Source organism: Tenrec ecaudatus, chromosome 1, assembly GCF_050624435.1.
Source record: "Tenrec ecaudatus isolate mTenEca1 chromosome 1, mTenEca1.hap1, whole genome shotgun sequence".
NCBI classification, from domain to species: domain Eukaryota; kingdom Metazoa; phylum Chordata; class Mammalia; order Afrosoricida; family Tenrecidae; genus Tenrec; species Tenrec ecaudatus.
In genome coordinates this window covers 268,281,754-268,297,346 of record NC_134530.1, presented here as the reverse complement: position 1 = coordinate 268,297,346, position 15,593 = coordinate 268,281,754, and the positions used below count along the sequence as shown (strand labels likewise).

General features: G+C 44.8%; 1 protein-coding gene across 1 annotated transcript in view; it reads left to right on the top strand.

The window, feature by feature from the left end:
• Positions 1 to 14,134, top strand: part of ELOVL2 (ELOVL fatty acid elongase 2) — an 84,207-nt gene extending 70,073 nt beyond the window's left edge. Inside the window, exons 4-8 of the mRNA XM_075532367.1 lie at positions 969 to 1,046; positions 3,570 to 3,741; positions 6,078 to 6,202; positions 7,589 to 7,723; positions 11,194 to 14,134. Coding sequence (XP_075388482.1) covers positions 969 to 1,046; positions 3,570 to 3,741; positions 6,078 to 6,202; positions 7,589 to 7,723; positions 11,194 to 11,325 — 642 coding nt within the window. The 3' untranslated portion in view covers positions 11,326 to 14,134. The remainder of the gene's footprint in view (positions 1 to 968; positions 1,047 to 3,569; positions 3,742 to 6,077; positions 6,203 to 7,588; positions 7,724 to 11,193) is intronic.
• Positions 14,135 to 15,593: the final 1,459 nt, after the last annotated feature.

The window sequence follows — 15,593 nt, the reverse complement described above, 5'->3', positions numbered from 1 at the left end:
CCCAGTCCTAAAAGGGTCACTGAGGGTCAGGCTCAACTTGATAGCAGTGGGTAGGTTACCAGAACCGTAACAAGGAGAAAGAAGGGAGGAGGATTCTTTTGTAGAATTAGCAAATGTCATCTTCTCATGGCACTGTGCATAGAATACTAGACTGGAACGGAGGTCCAGATTGTAATCCTTGCCCTACCGTCCTCCAGCCATCTTGTGCAGACCATTAGCTCTCTGATATTTACTGCGGGCTCACCGCGTGCCAGTCCTTGGTCGGAGAGCTGGAGATGAAGACATGAGGGAAGATGCACAGACTCTAGAGAAGCTCTTGGGTTCTGAGAGGAAGGAGGAAGGTCCACATTCATCAACTGATCCCATACAGGATTGTTGGGCTGCCACGTAACAAACACAGTGGAGAGATGTGATTTAGGAGCCTGTTAGAGCTCTGAGTCTCATTTCTAGAAAATGGCAATAAATATCTGTTTCACAAACTTGGGATGATCAGATAGTATATTTACACGTAAGTCAGTAAAATAGTACTAAAATGTTGGTGCCATTTCTGCACCTTTTTGACATTCAATTATTTTTATGTTATCCTTATGTAAACATAGGGCTAGACAACTCATTACATAAAATATTTAGTTATGCAAATGATACCTAAATTCTGTTACTTTTGACTAATGTAAAAAGCGAGAAGCAGAAAACTGTATTACTTCAGAAGAACTCCTAATTTCAGTTCGGCACCAAGAATTGGATCCTTGGGTAATACAGAAAGTTCATGGGAAAAAATGTCATGATCTTTTAATTTCATTTTCCTTGAGCCTTTTGAAGCTCACTCATAAGAATTTGAGGACAGGGTCAAGTCAAATTCTGAGCAGTCTCCATTCAACCCCTGACTAGAGGTCAGTCCGGACCATGAACGGGCGGGCTTGCGTCCAAATGCTCGTGGTGACATTCTCATTTCGCTCTTTCCTGGGCAGCTCATTGGCTCCAGTTGGGCAGGCGGCTACAGTCTGCAGTGCCAGGATCTCACCAGTGCAGGCGAAGCTGATGTCCGGGTGAGCCATTAGCTGCACATGGATACCTGATTCTCACTGAGCTGTGAACAAGGGGCTGGCATTGGATAAGACATGCCCATCTCTGTGGGACCGGCTGCGTCAGCGGTGGCACCGCACACACAAAGGATGCCTTAGAGAGCAGAATGAGGAAGAGCTCCACGGAGATTTAGAAGCATTGTTTCAAGTGACTCTCTAACAGAATTCTGACTGGACACCCCTAGTGGATTATGTCCAAGCAGCATTCAGTGATTTTTTTTTTTGCTGTTAATAATAAAAGGAGGCGTGGTGGCACTGTGAGTTGGGCATTGGGCTTCTGACCACACAGCGGGTAGTTCAATCTCACCAGCCACTTCGTGGAAGAAAGATGAGACCGTCTGCTCCCATGAAAATTTCCAGTCTTGGAAACCCTAAATAGAGCTGATATAAGTTGGAATTTACTTACTGGGAGTGGGTTTGGTTATTTTGGTGTTTATTGTTACTAATATGTGCGTATTACTTTTTGAGACTTAATAATACATGATAGGGCAGCGTTAAGTACATGAATGGCCTTCAAAAGTTTATTGAAAAATTCCATTATCATTTAATTCCATTTTTCCACAAAACCTCTTGAAGTTTTTCTTGTGAATTGGGTGAAGGTATACAGAGCAGATCATCAATTTTACACTCAACAATTCATACATATTTTGTTTCATTTCACTGACGACAATCCCTCCGTGTAACCCATTGACCCCATGTCCTCTCTGTGCTTCCTGTTGGCATTCCTCCTCCTTGCGATACTGGGTCCTGGGGTCAATGCTGCCCTTTGGGTCTCACACGGTTGATGACTCTCTGGTGTGCCTGTGTCCCTCTATTATTGTTCCCCTTTGGTTGAAATTGGGATTAGTTCATTTCCAGATCCAAAGAGTGACTAAGGACCATGTTCTCGAGGAATCTGTAGCTAATCAGTAAGCTCTGCCTTTTTTTTATTTGGGGTCTTGTTACACTTTTCTCCCACTCTGCCCAGGTCCTTCTAATCTGACCCCTTTCCAAGCAGTTGGTAGCCGGGCACCATTTAGGTCTTCTGGTCTCAGCCAACGTTGTTTCCACAAACTTTTAAGGCCCCTTGCATTCTTATATTAAGACCATTGGGAATTAATGCTTAAAACACAGAAGAAAAATGATACCAATTAAAAATGAAGTTAGAGATCAAAGCCAGTGATCCAAAATTCAAATAGGAAATAACTAGAATTAACTTTATTCTTTCTTAACAAAACAAAATTCCAAACCTACTACCACCAAATGGATTCTAACTCGTTACCCTATGTGACAGGGTAGGGCCATCCCAAGGTGTCCAAGCCTGTAATCTTTACAGAAGAGACTGCCCATCTTTCTTCACTCAAAGTGGCTGGTGCATTTGAACCCCTGACCTTTTGGTTAACAGCTGAGCACTTTAACCACCTCACCACCAGGACCCCTGAATTTAACAGCTAATTACAGACGATATGGAAGAGAAACAACTGAAATGTTGTCGTAAAGAACCAGGTATCCATATATTTCACCAAAACAAAATTAAAAAGACAAATAAACAAATGAATGCTGGACCTTGTTTGGATCCTTATTTGAACAGGTCAATTATAAAAGACATTCCCTGGGGCCCATTGCCCCTCCTTCCAACCCTCCCACCCCACCCCTCCAGCCAGCCTCCTAACCCCCTCCATCCCCCATACATACTTTTAAAAACATTTTTCTTAGCTAATGAAATATTGAAGTAAAAATAAACAAAAGACATTTCCAAGATAGTTGGGGAAATGTGATGTGGCCTGGGTAATTAGATATTAATAAATCACTAATTTTATTAAGCAAGATGATGACATTTTAGGCAAAAAAAATAACAAACAGAAAATGTCTCCCCCTGTGTTAGGGATAATTGCATGTGAAATATAATCAATAGGACAAAATGAGTTTGCCTAGCAGTCACCCTGTTTTACCCTTTTCTCTGGAGCTTCACCTCACGAGTTCCTTAACTCTCTCAAGCTGAATCAACTACCCTGGTGGTGTAATGGAGTTGGTAGCTGGCTACTAACCTTAAGGTCAGTGGTTCAAACCCACCAGCTACTCCATGGGCTAAAGATGAGGCTATCTGCTTTTCTAAGGATTTGCAGTGTCAGAAACCCAGAGGCACAGTTCTGCTGCGATGAATGGGGCCTCTTCTAGGTAGAATTGTCTCTGGGGAAGTGGCCTAGGGCACTCTGGCAGGCATGAAATGGGAAAGGACTGTTGGATGCAGAGAGTGGAGGGCCGGTGCATGAGCAAGCACAAACGGGGTGTGCAGAAGGCTAAGCTGATCAGAAGCCTCCCCCTTCCTTCCAGCAGGGTAGGTGGTTGTGGGTAAAGAGGATGGCGGGCAAGTTGACAGGCTTTCGGGCGTCTGGGAGCGAGTGCGGCTCAAGCAAGGCGCAGGCGGCATTCGGATGGCTGAGGGACGGGACACTTGCAACATCTTTATTTATCAACTTTTTTTTTTCCTTTTAAAAATTCTTACAGGTAGCTAAAGTGTTATGGTGGTACTACTTCTCCAAATTAATAGAGTTCCTGGACACAATTTTCTTTGTTTTGCGGAAGAAAACCAGTCAGATTACTTTCCTCCACGTGTATCACCATGCCTCTATGTTCAACATCTGGTGGTGCGTTCTGAACTGGATACCCTGTGGGCAAAGTAAGTGATCCTGTTACTGTTTCAGGCTCCTATCAGCGACCCTGTGGGGGGCATGAGGGAGCGAGGAAGGGATGCCCTGGCAGGGCCCACAGTGAAGGGCCTGCTGCCAGTGGGCTAGTTTCCAGCCTTTGATAACGGGCCAAACCTGAGAATACATGAAATGGTTAAAATACTTTCTTTGCCTCATGGCAGATGGTCAGATGCTGAGAACACAGACCCCCCACAGAGTGCCCCCGGCCAGCAGCTGTCGTGCTGCTGTGGACAGATGGAACCTTCTTCCACAGTCACCACGTCACTGGCCACAGACTGGGGGGCCTCCATCTTTAGGGCCTGAGAAAATTTTGATTTTGAAAAATTAAGGTTACACCTCTCTGTGATCCATTACATCAGTGGCTTTCTCTTTAGTGTTTATTTTTAAGAGAGCTCTAAAAGGAATGCATTGCCTATCACGACCCACGTGCCTCTGTGTGTACGAAGCAATTAAGGAATGTGCTTTCCTACATAACAAAACTTCTGCACATCGAGATATCTTACAAATAGGAGACAAGGGAGAGCTTCAGGAATATCAACTGTCATTAGTATTTTTCATAAGGACCTCTTATATATTAGTAATTAAGTGACTGGTCAAACACTAGGAAAATGTTTCTGTAGAGAGTAACTTATAGAGAAATTCCTTCAATGGTGAATAAACATGTAAAGAAACTCACTTCTTCAGTAATCATCAAGTAAATGTAATTTAAAACATGACCCCCAAGAAATGTTCCTGAAAGAGTACTATTTGCTGCTGCTGGTTTTGTTGTTGTTTGGCTTTGTTTATTGGTTAATTCTGTTCCATTTGTTCTAAAAACTGATGACAACATTCACCACATTATATTCCCCGGTGCACTAATCCATCAGCTACAAACTGGAGTTTGAGCAACGCTAAACCAGGGAGAGAAACTCTTTGTGATGTATCCAATAATTTTAGAATGTCCTGAATTTGGAATAATGGAAAAAAGTCACAGCAGGTCAAATCAAAGTGAGTTTCTTGTAGCGATGAAGCAATAAGGAAGCAAAGGAGATTTGGCTGTCAGTGACTGGGAGGGCACAGTCAGAACCACCGCGTGAGGGGGCAATGGGCAGAGAGACGCTTGTTATAGCTCTCTGAAGCTGCTTCTGCAGTTCACGTCTAAGGAAGACTATCAGCAGTAGTCCACAGCAAAGGAAAACACATAGTACATGTTTATGTCAGTAGTTACAGATCATTAAGTATCTGAAAATTAATTTTTGTTTTGTTTTACTGTATTTGGTATCACTTTTTAAAATCATTTCATTGGGGGCTCATACAACCCTTATCACAATGCATACATACATTTGGAGATTTTTTACAGACTCAAAGTAATGTATCCAAGACAGGTGTTCTAACTCCATGCTCTCCTCTGCCTTATGAGGCAGCGTACCGCCCAAGCGAACATTTGGTACCACCCCTGAGCCAGGCTGTTCCAAGAACTACACACTATCCTGATTTCATCCTCACAACACCGAGTTCTCTACTGGCAACAAATAACACTTCTCTCACATCTCACCACACCGTCACTTGACCCAACAAGGGACATGGCCCTTGTTTGAGCCGCCCGTGGGCCCCATTCACTCACAGTGGCCGCAGTGATGAGAGTCTTTTTCGGAGGGTTGGTGGCAGGAACAGGGGAAGCCCAGCTTGGCCCAGCAAGGATCCTAATATTAGCTGTTTGATCTCTTCTGCCAAAAATCATGAAATGAACCGGCCACTGGGAAGGCCTCACTGGCCAGTTCGCCACAGGCCAGCTTCCCCCGTCTTTGTGGACCTTCTTGCTCGCCCATCTGCTCTCCCTCTGCCCAGCATCTCCTGGTCCCCAGGTCCCTGTAGGTAGAATGACTTAATTAGGAGGAGGAATAACGTGCTTTCTCGCTAGCCCCCTGTTCAGCCAAGGACTGAAGGATGGATGTCTTCACAGTTAGAATCAGTAACGGCTCTGTTAAAGAAGCCACTACCCATCTTCTTTAATCATTTCTTTCCCCCCTTTCTCGCACTCACTGAGGGTAAGAGACAGCTAGAGTCCCAACCTGTTTGATTGGCATTCTGACTGAACAGGTTGGCCCGGTGACTGAAAACTATCTCCCATTCACCCTTCTCTCTGGGGGTTTTGCCAAATCTTACAGTAGCAGCACAGTCGTCCAGGAGATGTCTCCGTGTGGCTTTTGTGATGTTTGTTCATTCATGTTCCGCCTCGCTGCACAGGGATCATCTCATTTGGCAAAGAAAAGTGAACAGCCTCACTTTCTAGAGTACTAGTAATTTTCACACTGTATTTTTATAGGTTTCTTTGGACCAACGCTGAACAGCTTTATCCACATTCTTATGTACTCCTACTATGGGCTTTCTGTGTTTCCATCTATGCACAAGTACCTTTGGTGGAAGAAATACCTCACACAGGCTCAACTGGTATGTTAACCTTACTTTAAATTCTTCGTGTGGAAACATCGGAACATGCTCAAGGATGGGGGCGGAGAGCAGAAATCAGTCTTCTTAGAAATCCGAGTTTTCGTATAGGTGATGAAGCTGCCTGGTGTTTTTCTATTTCCTTTTCCTAAAAATGGCCTTTCAAAAATTACACTTGTGTTAAAATGCTCTTTGTGTATCCACTTTGGTTATTTTTAGAAAATGCCTTATTTTGAAATGTAGATAAAATGTTTTTATCTATTTAAATCTTTTTCATCTAAGATTGAGTAACTGCCACTTTCCCATCAGAAAATTAATGAGAAATCCTATGAAATGGTGGGAGCAAAACAGTTAATGTCTGGTTAACATGAAAAGTAACAAACTTTTATTGAGAGACAAGAAAATTTGCAAATTGCAAATCAGAAGGACCAGAAGATTCTAAACGAAATAACCCAAGGAGAGGAAAGTTCAGGGAATTTATACAAGAAAATACAGAAAAAAATCCACAAAAACCCAGCCACTGGTTGATATTTTAGGTAATGGCTACAAAATTGGATGAGTACTGACTGGTAGGGTAGTGCGCACACTTCTAAACTGGAGTTTGTTGTCTTTTTTAATTGTGTAGATGAAAGTTTACAGAGCAAGAGTTTCCACTGAGCAATTTAGTTACAAAGTAGTCATTAAATTGAGTGCATCTGGCCAATGAGCCCCTTCTGCAAGACTACAGGAAGGACAGGCATAATTTTAGACTGTCTTGAGTAAGTGCTTGCCCTGAGAATTATTTTGGACAGTTTTCCTGAACATTGCGTATTCAGGGGGCAAAACCACATTGTTCTCTGAAATTGTTTACAAGTAATTTTCTCAGGATGCGGGTTGAGGTACAGGAAACACAGGCTACATTCACTATCCAGAAGTTACTTCTGTGTCAGACCTTAGCATAACCGCCATCTCATGTGGCCAGACCTATGTTAATTTATGTTAATTTGGGGTACTCTTACTCAGTTATGCACTCCCTGCCGCTGAGTCAATGCTGGCACATAGCAACACCCTGTGGATAGCTGAGACTGAAACGGTTTAAAAAGTAGAAAAGCCCAGTCTTTCTCCCTTGGAGCTGCCTGATGGTTTTGAACTGCCAAACCTGAGTATCGCAGCCCATAGCCTAACCGCTATACCATACCAACCAGGGCTCCTACTCTGACTCAATACTCACTAGTAAAATTTCAAGTAAGTTGTATAGAACCATAGGCTTCACTGTTTTCTTACTGGTTTTATTCATGTCAAATGTAGGTTGTTGATTTCTAATTGTTTTAAGAGTTCATAGTGGCTTTGTGACTGTGAGCCCTGGTCCGAGGGTCCCCGCCCACTAACGCCTTCCCGCCGCCCTCACAGATCCAGTTTGTGCTCACCATCACGCACACCATGAGCGCCGTCGTCAAGCCCTGCGGCTTCCCCTTTGGGTGTCTCCTCTTCCAGTCTTCCTACATGCTTACCTTAGTCTTTCTGTTCCTGAATTTCTATGTCCAGGTGAGTGAGGGTAACTTCCTGTCCTCAAACCCAATTGAGTGTGTGCTTCTACATGCTGTCCTTTAATTTTATTGATTAAAAATTTGAGGTTTTCAAATGAAGACTGAACATGATAGTAGGACAAGAGGAAAGTTAAAGGAAATAGAGGAAAGAGCTATGAGGCAAAAGGCATTTATAGAGATCTAAACACAGGCATATACATATATAAATATATTTTATATGATGATGGGGAAATAGATCTATGTACATATATTTATAGGTTTAATATTAAGGAAGCAGGTGGACATTGGGCCTCTACTCAAGTACTCCCTCGACACAAGAACACTTTGTTATAATAATCCAGCAGTCTGAGATGCTTATCTTCCTGACACAATCGCTGAAGACAAAGCGGGTGCATAAGCAAATGTGGTGAAGAAAGCTGATGGTGCCCAGTTATCCAAAGATATAGCATCTGGGGTCTTAAAGGCTTGAAGATAAACAAGTGGCCATCTAGCTGAGAAACAGCAAAGCCCACATGGAAGAAGCACACCAGCCTGTGTGATCATTAGGTGTCGATAGGATCAGGCATCAAAGACCCAAAGCAAAATATAATGTGAATGAGTGGGGAGGGCGGAGTGGAGGCCCAAAGTCAATCTGTAAGCAATTGGACATTCCCTTACAGAAGGGTCGTTGAGAGAAGACGGGCCAGTCGGTACAGTGTAGAGCCTATGAAACATACAACTTTCCTCTGGCTTTTTAATGCTTCCTCGCCCCTACTATCATGAACCTAATTCTACCTTACACATTTGGCTAGACCAGAGCATGTACATGGGGAAAGATAAGAGCTGGAAACACAGGGAAAACAAGACATTTAAACTCCTTGGCACCAATATTGAGAGTAGCCACACCAGGAGGGGAAAGGGAAGATGGGGGGAGAAAAGGATACCGATCACAATGACCTACATATAACCCTCTCCCAGGGGGATGGACACCAGGCAAAAGGGGGTAAAGGGAGACATCGGACAGTGCAAGGCATGAAAAAATACTTTATAAACTGCCAAGGGTTCATGAGGGCGGGAGGGGAAAAAAGGAGGAGCTGCTATGAAGGGCTCAAGTAGAAAGAAAAGGTTTTGAAAACGATGATGGCAACAAATGTACAAATGTGCTTGACACAGGGATGTATGTATGGTTTGTGATGAGTTGTACGAGCCCCCAATAAAATGATTTTTTTTAAATAGCAAAAAAATAAATAAAAATGTGAGGTTTTGTTAGGTGCGCTGAGTCAGCTCTGGCTCCTGGCGATCGGTGGCCTGCCCCACCTTTGCTAGAGATACACGGACGGCGGAGGTGCACAGGGTAGAGAGTGAAACTTGCCTTTCTAACTCTTTTCCCCACAGTCCTCCTCAAAGGCTAACCGCCACCGTTCATATTCAGTGGGCATTTTACTAAACATTTTTCAGGGCTTGCATATAAACATTTCTCAAATAGTTCTTGATTTCCATGCAACCGTAGTGTAATACCTAAGAGTTAAACACTGTGTCCAGTCAGACAGAGCCGTGAACCTCAGGTGAATGGAGACAAACGTGGGCTTCAGTAACTGGAGGAAACTTTTATTCCCATTGTAGCAACTGTGTTATGCTGAAGACTCTGCTTACTGGGGCCTGGGCCATAGGGCGTGGGGAGGGGGCTGCTGTCAGAGAAGCCAGTGGGCAAAAGGCACGTTCCCTTATCGAGTCTCATTTCCTTTTAATTGACAACGTAAATGAGGACAGTGTCATGACGCGCTCCTCAATGGGCTCTCTTGTACAAGGACCGAAAGCGCAGCAGAACACAGGCCTCAGGTGGCTGTAGATTTTAAATTGCTCCCCTGCGTTGACTGGGGAAAGCAACGCTCTTGGGGGGGGGGGGGAGGAATGAGAGTATGAATTCAAAACAGGACTTTCAACAGTGTATCCAACTGTATTTTTTTCTTCAGACAAACAAGGAATGCTTTCTTGTTCAGATTTCATTTGCTGAAAGTTAACCCCTGGTGTTTTTCTACCAAGTTCTGACCTTGGACTGGCTAGACCCGGTCTTGTATTCGAGATAAAAGTTACCTTCTAAGAAATAAGCACTTGCCGAAGCAAAGCCATAAGAGAATGAGTGCTAACAGGGGAAAGCGCTCATTTGTTCAGAGAGAGTTGTTTGGGGGTTAGTGGTACAACAGGGACCTGGCATGCAGCCCAGCACGGTAGACAGTGGCACTGGAAGCTTGGACCGCACGGCCCACGGGCTCCAGTGGAAACATCAAACCCCACCTAACCCAGTGCTCACCCACAGCGAGCCTGGAGATGGTTTCTAAGACTAGAAACCTTTAAGAGCAGAGCGCCTCGGCTTTCTTCCTCAGCTCGGTTGGTAGGTTTGACCCAAAACCTTGCAGTTAGCTGCCCAAGGCCCAGTCCTCCAGGGCTCTGAAATTAGAAATTGAATATATAGTTTCTGTCTTGACCTTTGCTTGACGCTATTGTGAAAATGTTTAAACTCTGGAATGAAGCAGAATAGAAATGAGGCTTCCTGCTCAGCTCCCAGAGTTAATGATTTCAGAAAACCAAACCAGTCCAGAACCCACCCACCTCTGGTCCCATCCCCCACCCCTCACCTCCGTGCTAAAAAAACGATCAAAACTCACCAAAATGGAAACATACTTTTTTTCTGAGCAATTATGCTCTGTGCATCTAGGGAGACCATTTTGAATGCAGAAGAAAAAACCACGAGGAGAAAAGCAGTCAGGAGAAGAAAACCAAGCTCATGGCCACTGAGTGGCCTTGACCCAGAGCAGCCCTGTTAGATCAGAGGGAGACGCGCAGGCAGGCGGCCGCCCTTGCGGAGAATCGGTGATTGATTGGACCCTGCCCCACCCCACTCTGGTAGCGCAGCTGTTTTGAGGCTCTTTCAACCCCACTGCTGCTCAGCTGGCGCTTGGTTTGGGGTTGAGATTTGAATTGGGAGGTAAAGGGTTCTCCACTCTCCCGCCTGATGAGGCACCGCAGCAGCGCTGGAGAGCAGTTTCTGGCAGGCACTGGCAGTCTGGGCCAGGCTTTTGATGGTGCCTTATAGCACGACATGTGTTACTAATTTTGTAAACTAACAGCAGTTTCCCACTGGAATGTTCTGCTTTGAATGGTTTATCTTTCCCAAGTACGCAACGAATGCAGGCGACTTCAAATGCTGGTTGGCTGATGCACCAAGGTGCGCCTAAGTAGACCAGGTGAAAGGAACAACCTGTCGATGAAGTCTGTGCCCGCCTCTCCTGAGTCTCAACCTGTTCTTATCTTTTTAAGCAGTGTTTGAAAAACGGTTATATCACCAAACAGGCACGATTTCTCATGAGAAAGGCCACCCACTAACCACCCCGCGAGATCATGTGTCATTTTACTGTATGCAACATTAGACATTAATTCTCATTAAAGAATTCTTTTCGTCCCCACCCCCATAATATCCACATCCAACAGACATACCGGAAAACGCCAGTGAAGAGAGTTGTGGAGGAGCCATCTGCAGCGAAAGAAACCAAAAACGGCTTTTCCAAGGCCCACGTCCCTGCGACTAATGGAGTGACGGCGAGGAACAAGAAAGTGCAGTGAAACGGACCAGCAGGAAATGCCCACGCAGGAGCCTCGTGGATTCGCTTGTTTTAAAGCAAAGACTGAATTGAAAGTTACACACATTTAGCATAAACTAATTTCGTTTGCGTTTCTAAATCATTTGTACCCAGAATGTATTAATATATGGCTGTTATGTTAGGGTAGCTCGTTAACCGCACGCTTTGGTCAGCACTGAGATGCCGCTGGGCTCCGTGGACCTCAGAACCGGTGCCGCTCCTCCCTCCCCTGCCCCCTCCCTCTCTCCCTGCACGTCCTCCCTCTAACAGCGCCCCCCCCCACCTAAAAAAAAAATGTTCTACACCGCCTTAGACACATGCAAAGCCAGTAACCTGGAGCTACTTCCCCCATCCCCCGACCCCCAACAGCAAGTCTTTAAATAAGGAGTTTTGTTCAGATTTAAAATGTTTACACCCAAATGTTAAAGTCTCCTCCTCCCAACACACAGGTGTGTTCTAATCTACATGGAGCATAGTTGCCAGTGCGGAGAGTACGCGCTCAGACCGCCTGCTTGACCCGAACCAAGCGAGGGACACCTGCACACGGAATCATAAATGGAAGACAGGAATCTAGCAAACCCACTCTCTTAAGCCAGAACCTGTCTATCAAATTCCCACGGCCACCGCTGATTCTAAACTTGGTGCTGTGGTGATGAAATGTGTATTTTTTATTCTGTGGGTTTCATTTTTCTAAAACGAACCAGAAAGCATTCCCTGACAAGCACTCCCAGCTCAGGGGCTCTGGGTAGAAACGGTGCCCAGTTTTGCTGTGGTTCGCTCAGCTAGGCGTCCGCCTCCTGTGGCGGTCAGCCGCTGCTGCTTCGCTGCGAACGCAGCCCTGCACCTGCCTTTCCACTGCCCGTCCAGGACTGCGTTCTGACATGCCCCTCCCTTAAAATGAACAGCGATGGGGACAAGAATCAATACGGAATTTGTCAGTTGTTTCTGACGAACCCACTTGTGAGTTCCCAAACAACTGCCCCAGCTCTTTGCAGGTTATGTAGATTTTGGGAAGCGGGAAGTGAAAGATGACGGTGTACTCTGGGCACATTCCACCCCCAGCCACCGTGAAAAGTGCCAACTTGGGGCACGCAGCCCACCCGCTCCCTGCTGATTCGGGGCACTGGGGAATACGGCCTCCCACCCCAGCTGTTGATGACTTGCTGTTATGGGAACAGTCTCTGCTGAGATAAGATGATGAACGTACACTCTGTAAAATGAGACTTGCCAACTTGGATCTTCTTAACCACCTCCTGTTGCAAGTAAAGTTTCCGGCCAGAATATAGATCCCACCCTGTCAACCCAGAAAGGGCATTTCCCACCCTCCCAACAGCCTGCAGTTGTTTCCTGATGCTTTTCTGCCTTTCTTGCCATTTTTTTTTTCTGAGCTGCAGCTACAAACTGGTAACTTTTAATTCACTGACATCTCCCTTCTCAGGATCCTGGCTGCCGTTCTGAAAGGTGACTCACTCTCCATGTAGTCTCAGGACCCCCTTCTCTGGTCCACTCCTTTCTACTGAGCAGACATCTCCCTGTCTGATGCCCCCTTACTCCTCTACGTCTTCTTCTAATCAAGTTTTCTAAAACTGGCTTGCTCACCACCTCCATCTGGTGTCACTTTGGTACTGCAGTCGGTGTACTCCGCTCTCCCAGCAGGTCTTGGAAAAACAAGGGCTCATGTCAATCTGGGCACATTGCAGGTTGGGCTAGGGGAGAAAGACCCTTGGGAAACCTAGACTCGAGTTCCCTTTGAGGTCCCAGGCTAAAGCATATGTATCTCCAAAGTGAATTCCAAGTGAAAACAAGATTTAAGAGAGGAGACAGACATCACTGGTCATTCACTCTGAGCCGCCACATGGCCCTAAAGTTCCGCCACTCCGCACTGGACCTGCCGTCTAAGGGGCTTTCATTTGCTCTGTATTTATTTAGCAAGGAGGGAAGGTCAGCATTTGAAGATGACAACATACCCCACAGCTTCAGAGCAAGGCAGCTTGAATCCTCTCGGATCAAAGCGAAATCAGGGGCAGTTGATCCCCTTAACTTACTGCCCCAGGTGGAGTTAGAGGCTTCAGGAGCTTATTTCCAAACTGGGCTTTCATTCTCATGAAGCTTAATTAAAAACTTACAACTTTAAATCATTCAAGGGCTGGTAAAAATACACACACACAGCTTTGAAATCTTAAGCTACAAAAAACCGGAATCAGGTAAATATTTAATCCCCCAGTAAGTGTTATAACTCTAAAAAGCAGTGTTTTATTTTAATGTGGTTTTCCTAAAATAGGACTATATAAAAATGACAGGTCTGTATATGGTAAAAGGAAATGATTTTCACAAATACATTTCCTCATATTCATGGGAATGAAAACACTTAGATAAATACTATAAGCTTATCTATCTATCCTCCCAAATTTTTAAACCAGCACATTAAAATGGAATATCTACTGAATGGAATCAAATAGGGTTTTCTAACCTATCAAGGAAGTATTTATTTCTACTTAGGGCAAAATGGCATTTGCGGTGATGGGCAGAGCAACATTTCGTGAGGAGGGAGATCGTTCTGGTACTTTTTGGTGTTCCTTGATCAGTTTACGAATGTTCTGGAGGCTTCCTTACTTGGACAAGGAGGAGGCCAGGGTTTTTGTTCTGCTTTGTTTACTTTGCGGGTACGTGTATCCTAAGAACATGGTATCATGATTGGGATGGGCAGGGAGACAAGAGAAGCCATTTTTCTTCATAGATAAAAAGCATTCTGTATAATTGTACAATAAATTGATTTTTACACTGAAGTAAAAGTATGTTATGGTTTTTCTTACTTCATTCCAAGAAGTTACAATGTGTGTTTGATTGATATTCCAAGTCACCTATCAAGGATTTTTTTTTTCATTTTTAACAATATAAGATTTTCATTTTAGATGTTGTGTTAGTCTGGGTAAACTAGGGAAACAAGTCCACAGAAACTCATATATGTATAAGAGACAGTTGTATATAAAAGGTAAGTGTACACTAAGAAAGCATCCCAACTCAGTGCTGTCCAAGCCCATAAGTTCAACACTAGCCCGTATGTCCAACAGTGATCTACGAAGTCCTCCCTCTCACAAAACACAGGCAGTGACACTGACTGCAGGAGGAAAGCTGAGTCAGTGAATGTGTAAGCATCTCAGCACTGGCAGGAGTCTCCACACGGCTGCTCCAGCACCCAGGGCTGCATCGGGGTAGGTCCATGAAGCTTCTCAGCGATGTCTTGCAGGAAGTGAGCCTTGCCAGCTGAAGCAGGGAATTGGCTAAGGCAGCTGCACCCTGGTCCGATCATCAGAGAGCAAGAGACTCGAGAACCAGAAAGGCAAGGCTCACCCAGCCATTTATCTCTCTATCCTTCAATTAACCCCACGTGTGTTTTTCAGCCAGCTTGGCACAATAAACCCTAACTCTCTGATGCTTGCTTTTCATTCAGTTCATTCAGAAATGGACTTTTATGTAGCATTATCAGTTTTAAATGATATTCCTAGACCAAGCTAAACTATTTCAGAAAACATTTATACACAAAACATTTAAGACCAATTAGGTAAACAGGTAAACAACTTCAACGTAGAGAAAACCAGAAGCTAAATTGGAGGGGAAACAGGCAGAAATAATATTGTGCAGGTCTAGCCTTTTACACTGTGCCTAGAAAGCTATGGGAGAGGTGGGGAACCTCCATATGCGTGCATGAAATCAAACCCTACTGCGTTGATCCCGACTCAGGACAGCATATGGTTTGCAAGACTGCATCAAGTCTGGAGACACTTGTCAAGCTTGTGGGGCAGGATCGCACAATCACGTCAGTGTAAACAGGTTTAAAAGTGATGTTACAGATGGCAACAACAGGTTTAAAATAGTCCTGAATGCAGGGTAGGGTACAGGAAAGGGAGAAAGAGAAGGGGCAAGGGCACAGTAGAGCATTGGCTTGATGGGGAAATATATTTTCCTGATGGGAACGGAGCTGGAGTTTGAGGGGCTGGGCATTTTAACGAGGAGCCCTAGTGGACTGAGCACGGGCTGCTCAGTAAAAAGTGGTTCGAACCCATCAGCAGCTCTACAAGGGAAAGGTGGTCTGAGCCGCCCATGATGATCTAGTCTCCGAAGCCCTACGGAGCATTTCTGCTGTCCTGGGATGCCACTTTGAGTGGGAATTGGTTTGCTTATACATTTAACCAAGGAGCATGGCGGTGCACTGGTTAAAGGTTTGGCTGACCGAAAGGTCGGGGTTTGAAC